The sequence below is a fragment of the Penaeus vannamei genome, chromosome 28 (assembly GCF_042767895.1).
Source record: "Penaeus vannamei isolate JL-2024 chromosome 28, ASM4276789v1, whole genome shotgun sequence".
NCBI lineage: Eukaryota > Metazoa > Arthropoda > Malacostraca > Decapoda > Penaeidae > Penaeus > Penaeus vannamei.
In genome coordinates, this window is record NC_091576.1 from 30689101 (window position 1) to 30699100 (window position 10000).

Genomic DNA, 10000 nt, shown 5'->3' on the forward strand with positions numbered 1-10000 from the left:
TCATTTTTCTTTTAAATCATAATCTTTATTGGCTTTGTATATGGAAAATTACTCATTACGTAGTTATATTGTTCGTATAAAACTTGCCCATTGTTCATTCAATAAGTTATTTTTAAAAAAATCATCATTTATTATCACAAAATAGAAAATTTGATGAACAGTCGTATATCTGATTTCTTGTATGTGTGTGTGTGTGTGTGTGTGTGCATGTGTGTGCGCGCGTGCATATTTGTGTGTGTGTGTGTGTGTGTGTGTGTGTGTGTGTGTGTGTGTGTGTGTGCCTGTGCGTGAATGTGTGTGTGTGTGTGTGTGTGTGTGTGTGTGTGTGTGTGTGTGTGTGTGTACGTGCATATGTGTATGTGTGTGTGTGTGTGTGTGTACGTGCATATGTGTGTGTGTGTGTGTGTGTGTGTGTACGTGCATATGTGTATGTGTGTGTGTGTACGTGCATATGTGTATGTGTGTGTGTGTGTGTACGTGCATATGTGTATGTGTGTGTGTGTGTGTGTGTACGTGCGTATGTGTATGTGTGTGTGTGTGTGTACGTGCATATGTGTATGTGTATGTGTGTGTGTGTGTGTACGTGCATATGTGTATGTGTGTGTGTGTGTGTGTGTGTGTGTACGTGCATATGTGTATGTGTGTGTGTGTGTGTGTGTGTGTACGTGCATATGTGTATGTGTGTGTGTGTGTGTGTGTGTGTGCATAATATGGCAAATCCCATATATTACCTACATCAACTTATTACTTCGATTCATTATATAAGAATTGGCAGTGAGGATATCTAATTAATATATAACATACGGATTATATACTTACACATTACACACACTCACACACTCTCACGCAAACACACACACACACACTCATGCAAACACACACACACACACACACACACTCACGCAAAAACACACACACACACACTCACGCAAACACACACACACACACACTCACGCAAACACACACACACACACAAACAGGTACACAGGTACACATCTGTATACATATCCATTAGAGATTATCACTACACACTTAAATATAATTACATAAAGTTTATTTTTTTCAAGAACTGAATGCGCTGCGCTATCTCCGAAAACACAGCCATTTGTCAGGCTGAAAATAAACAAATAAAAGAAAAGAAATGTGGAAGAGGCCTAACGGTATTTGTGTGTGTGTGAGTCACTGAACATTTTATTTTAGGGATGTTTAGGTTAGGGAAGAATTCAGGACATTAATCTGAATTCAGGGCATCTCTGTAGGAAATTAGTGTTGGGAATTAGTGGAATGCTCAGTGTCACAAAAACGTAAATAAATATTACTTAAAAACGTACTATTTATTATTTATATGGATCTTAATCACTTCAGTAAACATAGATTGTGTTATGTTTACTTAAGTTTCCGTAAACATAGATTGTGTTATGTTTACTTAAGTGATTAAGACTCATATAAATAAATAAATATTAAATATAGAATATTTTTGGGACTTGGACTGAGAGGCATGTTGGACAGTCGAGCCAAGAACTCACCTCTGAACCTAGACAGACCAGGTTCTAGGAGGTCAGCGAGCCGGAGGAGGTCGGAGGTCAAGTCCAGCACGTTCAGCAGGTCATCCTCGGTCAAAGCTGCTCAGGGGAGGAAGAATTAAGGTCAGATTAAGGGTCATGGCCTGCACGCGTGTGTGATAGAGACGTGTAATTATGATTATTTTTTTTTTTTTTATTATTATCATTATTTTTTATAACTGACATGTAATGCTGGAAATGCTTATGATAAGACGTGCAATTTAAAGCAAAATGGAAACAAAATAAGCTTTTGGTAATTTCTTCGCTCAAAGACAGTAATTTGTATCTCCCATTGTTTTACTCTGCTTCTTGCATATAACCTTATATTCTCAGTATAGATGTTTGATATCTATATCAGCAGTGATTTTCTGTATTGCATAAGTTGGATGTATGTTCACTAGGCGTGGCATGTTGATAATAAAGAAATGTAAATGCATCGCCACTCGTACACGAATCACGTGTGTGTTCATTTAAAAGTGAATCGTCCCTGAAGTAGAAGGAGCAGACTTTGAGTGTTTACCTTCGAGCGCGGTCGCCATGCGGGCCTGCACGAGCGCGTACTTGAGTTCCACGACGATGTAGTGCGCGTCTCCGAGGAGCCGACGGAGGTGGGCGAGGGCGGCAGCGACGGCAGCGGCGTCCCCGATCGGCAGGCGCCCGAGAGCCGCGCCTCCGGCACGTAGCAGGGTCTCTATCGCGCCCGCGGGGACACTCTTGCCGCAGGCTGGGCACTCCCAGTCGGCGCGGCAGTCCGCGGGAGGCAGCATGAGGCCGCCGCCGCAGCCGCGGCAGAGGACGGAGCTGAGGTGCGAGCCCAGCTCCGTGGGGTCGAGGCAGCGCTCGCACTCGCACGTGAAGAGCTTCGACGTGCTCAGGTGGGCGGCTCGAGCGCGGGTGCCCCAGAGGCTGTTCGTGTAGGTGTTGGTGACGGGGGCGCCCTCGGGGATGTCCACCACGGCGCGCACGGTCATGACGCCGTTCCTGTACCAGTGCTGCGTGTTGGGCGAGCACGAGTGGTTCATGAGGGCGCCGCCGGGAAGGAGGGCGCGGCCGCGGATGTCGCCGTCGCTGATCTCGAAGGCGTTGGTGTCGAAGATGCCGCACAGGTGCTGCACGATGTCGCTGTCCACGGGGAGGCCCAGGCGCGCCCGCAGCACCTTCGCCACGTGCTCGTCCACGAAGCGGCCGATGGGGAGCCTCCGCCTCTCCTCGGCGTGGCTCTGCAGGGCGGCGATGACCTCCTTCACGGGCGGCGCCTTCTTCATCAGCAGTATCGTCCTGATGGGCGTCAGGAGGACGCTCAGCTGCTTGATGAGGACTGTGTTCTGAGGCTGACCCTTGAGGCCCAGCGGGACCAGGAGTCGGCACTCCTCCTGGCTGTGCCCGTCGCCCCCGCACCCGCGCCCGCAGAGAGGGGCGCCGCACTGCTGGCAGCCAGCCCACTCGCTGCCCTGCAGGGACCTCAGGCATGCCAGACAGGAGGCGCCGGACCCCGCCTTGGGGGCCACCACCAAGGGCGCCTCGCGGAACACGACCTCGCCGGCCGCGATGTTTCGCGACGCCACCAGGTACCTCCCGAAGCCGGGGCTCGAGTGGATCTCTACCACCTCCCTTGGGCGTCTCTCGTCCTGCTCCTCGGGAGAAGAGAACAAACTCCCGGAGGATCGGAGGACTTCAGGACGCTTCGTTGGACAGTACTCCAACTGAAGTCGCTCACTGAAGCTGTCGGAGGCTTCAGGCTTGTCCTGGTCGCCCCACGAGGGGTTGATGGCGGCCAGGGAGGTCATGTACCGCTCCAGAGCCGACATTCGCTGCTGCTCCTCGGCCTCCATGGTGGCTGCAGGACAAGGAAGCGGTTAGGAGTCGCAGGATCCGGGAAAAGGTTTGCTGCAGATGACATCTCATATGGATGGCATTGCAATTCAAAAGCAGTTTGGTAAATATGAACAAAGAGTTTAAAGATTTACAGCTGAACCAGTTTACAGATATCAATATGTCACAGAGATATTACTATGCCCGTCTCCTTATTTCAGATTCTTCAAAATGCTTGTTTTCAATCGATTTATAAGTAAACATAAAACATGGGTTTTCCACCGTAGGTTAATGCCACTGGCTTTCTCTCAAGACCCTGGCGGTTCTCCACGCGGGTTCCTCGGCTACTTCGGCGTCCACCAAGGCAGTAAGGGAACCCGAGCAAAATTAATTTCAAGGAACTCCAGCGTAAAATCGTATAAGTTCCCTCACGATAACGCTTAAGATGATTTTTCATATATCTAAAATACTATCAATTAGAAAAAAAACGGAAAGACATTTTTGTTAAACAGACCGTCATTCCCAAGATCTTGAATTCTCGGGGGAAACGAACCTAAAAAAAATGGATGTCCTTATCAATGTTGAAAACTTTGGAAACCACAACCGTAGCAGAATAGCGATAAGCATTGGCGTGTCCTTATTTAGCTGCAGTAATACGAGGAGGATGACTGCCAACAACATCGCGTTTTGTAGCTGCTCATGCCCGGCCTTTGTATATCTGCTCTTTGTATTTTTGGTGAATCTATTTTCCCCCTTGGTCTCCGAAAAGATAATTTTGTCCAACCTCATACATCTGGCATGAAAGCGCATTTATATCTGTTACGCAAACGCCCATTTCATCAGGCTGTCAAGATGGAGGGAAACTATGTCTTGCATTTATCTTTTGTAAGTGATTATGAGTGAAGGTCGTTGTGTCATCTTAAATGCAGGTCGTTGTAAGTCATTTTAAGTGCAGGTCGTTGTGTTATCTTAAATACAGGTCGTTGTAAGTCATTTTAAGTGCAGGTCGTTGTAAGTTATCTTAAATACAGGTCGTTGTAAGTCATTTTAAGTGCAGGTCGTTGTAAGTCATCTTAAATGCAGGTCGTTGTAAGTCATTTTAAGTGCAGGTCATTACATGTCTTGCTCTTATGTTTTGTAAGTGATTTCAAGTGCAGATCGTTGGAAGTAATCTTAATTTCAGGTCGTTATAAGTAATCGTTGGCGCAGGTCGTTGTAAGTAACTTTAAGTGCAGGTCGTACTTAGTATCCGAGAAGGCAGACCGTGTCAGTGTTCTCTCGACATGTGGGTGTATTCTTAGCACACAAACACAACGGCGAGAACTAACTTACCGTGCTGTGTGTGTGTGTGTTTATCTGTGTGTGTGCTTGTGTGTTTATCTTTGTGTGTGCTTGTGTGTGTGTTTATCTGTGTGTGTGTGTTTATCTATGTGTGTACTTGTGTGTGTTTATCTGTGTGTGTGCTTGTGTGTGTTTGTGTGTGTTTATCTATGTGTGTGCTTTTGTGTGTTTATCTATGTGTGTGAGTGTTTATCTATGTGTGTGTGTTTATCTATGTGTGTGTGTTTATCTATGTGTGTGTGTGTTTATCTATGTATGTGTTTATCTGTGTGTGTGTGTGTTTATCTATGGTCGTGTGTGCGTGTGTGCGTTTATCTATGTTCGTGTGTGTGTGTGTGTGTGTTTATCTATGTGTGTGCTTGTGTGTGTGTTTATCTGTGTGTGTATGTGTTTATCTATGTGTGTGTGTGTGTGTTTGTCTGTGTGAGTGAGTAAGTGTGTGAAAGAGTGAGAGGGAGAGGGAGAGAGAGAGAGAGAGAGAGAGAGAGAGAGAGAGAGAGAGAGAGAGAGAGAGAGAGAGAGAGAGAGAGAGAGAGAGAGAGAGAGAGAGAGAGAGAGAGAGAAAGAAAGAAAGAGAGAGACAGAGAGACAGAGAGAGAGAGTGGAAATGTGCGAGTATGCTTGAGGTCTGCGCTGTTAAATGTGATTAAATCCGTTGTTCGTGTCCAGGAAAAAAATATTTAATGATACTCTCCCTGCGACCTGTACTGGTCGAAGAAAGAGAGAGAGAGAGAGGAGGAAGGAGAGAGAGAGGGAGAGAGAGAGGGAGAGAAAGAGAGAGAGCGAGAGAGAGAGAGAGAGAGAGAGAGAGAGAGAGAGAGAGAGAGAGAGAGAGAGAGAGAGAGAGAGGAAGGAGGAAGGAGAGGGAGAGAGAGAGGGAAAGGGAGACTAAGATGGAGAAGAAGAGGGAGGGGAGGAGGAAGAAGGAGGAGATGGAGAAAGAGTAACAACAGGATAAATAGAAGGAGAAGGATGAGGAGGATAAGAAGCAGGGGGAGGACGAGATGGGGAAAGAGAGAGAGGAGCACCAGGAGGAGGATAAGAAGTAGGAGTGGGAAGAGATAGAGAAGGAAGAGGAGGATAAGAAGTAGGAGTGAGAGGAGATAGAGAAGGGGGAGGAGGATAAGAAGTAGGAGCAACAGGAGAAGGATGAGGAGGAGGATAAGAAGTAGGAGTGAGAGGAGATAGAGAAGGAGGAGGAGGAGGAGGGATTCTATAAATTTTCGTGCTGAGAAAAGGCGTTTAATGTATAAATAATTTCCAGGTAGGTATAGATAATTACCTGATAGCACTTCACTAATGACTACTATGGATCGATAATTATTAATTAAAAGAATACGTAATTGGATCATGATAATCGTCGTTTTCCTTTTTTTTTACGGTATCCAATTACCTGATAGGACTCACTAATGACCACTATGTGTCGATAATTGGTGATTAAAAGGTTACGTAACAGGAGAATAATAATTATTTTCTCTTTTTCTTTTTTTTTACGTTTTCCAGCTGGACTCGCAGGAATTCTACAGTGGATGTGGGATGTCACTTTCTTGGACGTGTGGTGGTGGTTATAAGGAGCAGATTGCTGGTTTAGCATATTGGATTTTCAACTTTCCCGATATGATAATAAAGCAGCAAACTTAATTTTTTTCAAGAATTGTTTTGGATTCCAATATCTGTATTATTGTTGTTGTTGCTATTGTTGTTGGTATTATCACTATCATTATTACTACTATTGATATTACTATTATTATCATCATCATTAGTAGCAGTAGTATCATTATCATTTCTATCCTCATTAATAGTATTATAATCATTATAATTATCATTGTAATTATTATTACTCTCATCGCCATCGTCATCATTATTATTATCATCAATGTTAATATCAGCGTTATCATTATCATAATCATCTAGACATTTAGCAACAGATTCTGACGCACTTGCTTGCTAATCTTGAAGAAAAAGATTGCCAGGTCGGAGGGCTAATTTGAGGAACGGGGATGACAGATGCTACCATGACAACAAAACAGCCAAAAACTTAAAAAAGGGAAAAGAAAAAAAAATATATGTTATCTTTCATTCTCTCTTTTCCTTTCTCTGTCTCTCTTTCTGTCTTTTTCTTTACTTATTATTATTATTATCATCATTATTATTATTATTATTATTATTATCATTATTATTATTATTATCATTATTATCATTATTATTGATAAAGAGAGTGACACTGTTTGATTAATTCCTTGTGAGATCCATAGCCGGTGTTTGTTCGAATGTCATTACTGACTCCGACTTCGCCTTCCCTTTAAAATCCATGAATTCTAAGACAAAAGACAAAAGTAGTTCATCAATTCTGTGCACATCCCTATATACAAAAAAAAGGTATTAGGAATTTCGTAATACTTCCCTATAAAATATTTTCAAGGACGAGACCCACTACTAAAGCTGTGAAGTTGCACAGTTGCACCGAATGACACAGAGGATGACAACATAGCATATGGCAGCCATTCGCTCTGGCGCCCAACACTCGTTCGTGAAGAGTGCACAGCATACATACACACACACAGACACGCACACTTACACATAGCTCGCGGTTACACATACACGGACGCACGCACGTACTCAGGCACATTTAAAAAGAAAATCATATATTCAGTGTATATATATAAATACATGTATCAGTACAGACATTCACACACACACACACAAATATGTGTGTACATATATATTATGTATATATATATATATATATATATACAAATATGTTCATATATATATATATATATATATATATATATATATGTGTATATATATATATATATATATATATGTATGTATATATGTATACATATAAATAATATATATATACATATATATATATATATATATATGTATATATATACATATATACATATTCATTTATATATATACATACATACATATATATATATATATATATATATATATATATATATATATATGTATATATATATAAATATATATATATATATATATATGTGTGTGTGTGTGTGTGTGTGTGTGTGTGTGTGTGTGTGTGTGTGTGTGTGTGTACGTGTGTTTATGTTTATATAATGCCGTGATCGGAACTCCTCGTCCAGCTCGTCTAGACAAGTTGGACGAGGTGTCTCGACCGTTCGGAACCTCTGCTTTCTCGTCCCGGACAAGCTGTCCATCTCGTTTGTCTCGCTCTCCTGCGAAGGGGGGCGAGCAGGACGAGATGACGTCACAATAGCTTCTGTATGTAAACGCTGTCAGTTGCAGGCAACCACAAGATGTTGATGGGTATTTTTATGGCCCTTTATTGATGTTATCAAAGGATATTTTCGTATTGCCTGTTGCAGGAAAGTTAAATATGCATCAAAGGAATTACAAAAGACACCGGTATGATAAAATAATGGATGTTTACTTTCGAGCTGGTTGCAGTCTTGGAGGTTCCTGCCGTGCCCTCGTTGACCAGCTGGTCTTATATAATAAGTGGTCTGGACGAGCAAGACGAGGAGTTCCGAATGCAACATAATTAGTGGAGCCACGTTGGCAGAATTAAACCAGGCAGAAGGACAGACGTGACAGGAGCCATGTGATGTCTCGCTCCTGGGATCACACTTTGTTTCCTCTTTGACTCGAAATCCCCAGCCAATCAGAAGGCAGAAATCACATGTCCTGGGAAACCGCCTGGTGACTCAGCCAATCACAAGCCGACGAAAGTCTATTTTTTGAAATCCCAAGGCCACTCCGAGAGCCTCGACCAATCACAGCGCGCGGAAAGAGCGGGAAGGCGCGCTCTCCAACGGCTCGTAGTACACACGAACCGCGCGCGTCCGAGCGATCAGCACTCGCGCAATGCCGGCAATGCGAAGGCATGTAAACACTCATACCCTCGCCCTGGCTGGCCGCCGCTGTACCCATTTTACCCTGTGGTCGTGAATCAGAAATTTCGGGTCTCGAGACGGGTGCCAACGGGGCGAGGTGGCTGGGTACGACCGAGGAGCTCAAAGCATTCGAACTTGAACCCAAACCCGTTCGGTCCGGTTACCAATGTCGGGAGCCACGTGCGATTGAACGAATTCTCGTACTGTACGGGCGGTTTTTGTGCAGCGCGGATTAGGTTCACTTCATCAAATTTCTCTCTCTCTTTAGATGCGGTTTTCCTGAAACGAAGAATGGTAGAATTCGCGAATGGGTAGAAGCTCCTTTTTATTATGCCGAATCTTGTATCGAGTTTGCGTCTTGAGGTTAGTGGTGAGGATGTCATACGCGCGCTTGACATTAGTCTTCTACTTGTATAGGATTTAAGAAATATTGTATGCTACAGTCTATACTCCCCTTAGTCGAGTTTTTAGTTTTTGCGAGACCAACCAAGCCTCAAACGTGTCTTGATCCGTTACATGCCGAAAATGCGGTTAAAAATTAAGTTAACATTCACAACAAATAACTATAATGGCAATAATAACATATTCGTGTAATACCTTTAAGCTTGTTTACTCCGACGTATTTGGTATCAACTTTTTTTTTTCTGCTTCGGAACCTGTTTTCATTTTTCTACCTCCAACCTCCCCGCTTGCCTGCCTGCCTGCCTGCCTGCATTCTTGTCAACCTTCCCACCTCCTGCCAGACCATTTCCGGGTTGTCTGCCTGTTTTCCGGGGCCGTTGAGTCTGCCTGTACTTGTCAGTGTACAGGCAGACAGGCAGATGAGCTGACAGATAGTTAATCACATGGATAAACCGAGTATATTCAATCGACTAAATCTGCGTTCATTTATACGTATCCATCTGAACGTAACCGCCCCCCCGCCCCCCCCCCAAAAAAAAAACGATAAAAAACTAATAATAATGAAATGAATAAATAAAAGGTAATTTCGAGTGAAACATCTTATCTCCCTTCATGTCCCTCTGTCGGCAAAATATTAGGAGATGCGCCAGACATGCTCAGTATTTCAACCACCTCCTGCTCGGCCCAACAGGTGGCGCCACCGCAGAGTGAGTCACCTGTGCAAGCGATTAGTTCAAAGTATACATGTACCCTGGATTTTGCTTGTGTGTACCTCGGCTGAACCCTGGTGAGGCTTCAAGGTTGCACGTTAAAGCCGCCACGTACCCTATTCTTTGAGCATTCACGTAGCAGTCACCTTGCCTGTTTTTTGAGCAGTCACGTATCCTGTTTTGTGAGGCACCGGCTGGGTATGGTTACTTAGGAACTTACGAATCTCCTTCATATTAGCCAATATGTTTAAAAAATAATATATGTTTTTAAACCTATTGGCACTTC

At 43.7% G+C, this 10000-nt stretch overlaps 1 protein-coding gene across 2 annotated transcripts in view; it reads right to left on the reverse strand.

Annotated features, from left to right (window-relative positions):
• Nucleotides 1–10000, reverse strand: part of LOC113812223 (SET domain-containing protein SmydA-8) — a 27375-nt gene that overhangs the window by 1350 nt on the left and 16025 nt on the right. For both annotated transcript variants that reach the window (XM_070142003.1, XM_070142004.1), the window contains exons 2-3: nt 2083–3399; nt 1527–1622 (exon numbers count right to left, since the gene is read on the reverse strand). In XM_070142003.1, the coding sequence (XP_069998104.1) occupies nt 1527–1622; nt 2083–3394 (1408 nt within the window). In that variant the 5' untranslated portion in view covers nt 3395–3399. The remainder of the gene's footprint in view (nt 1–1526; nt 1623–2082; nt 3400–10000) is intronic.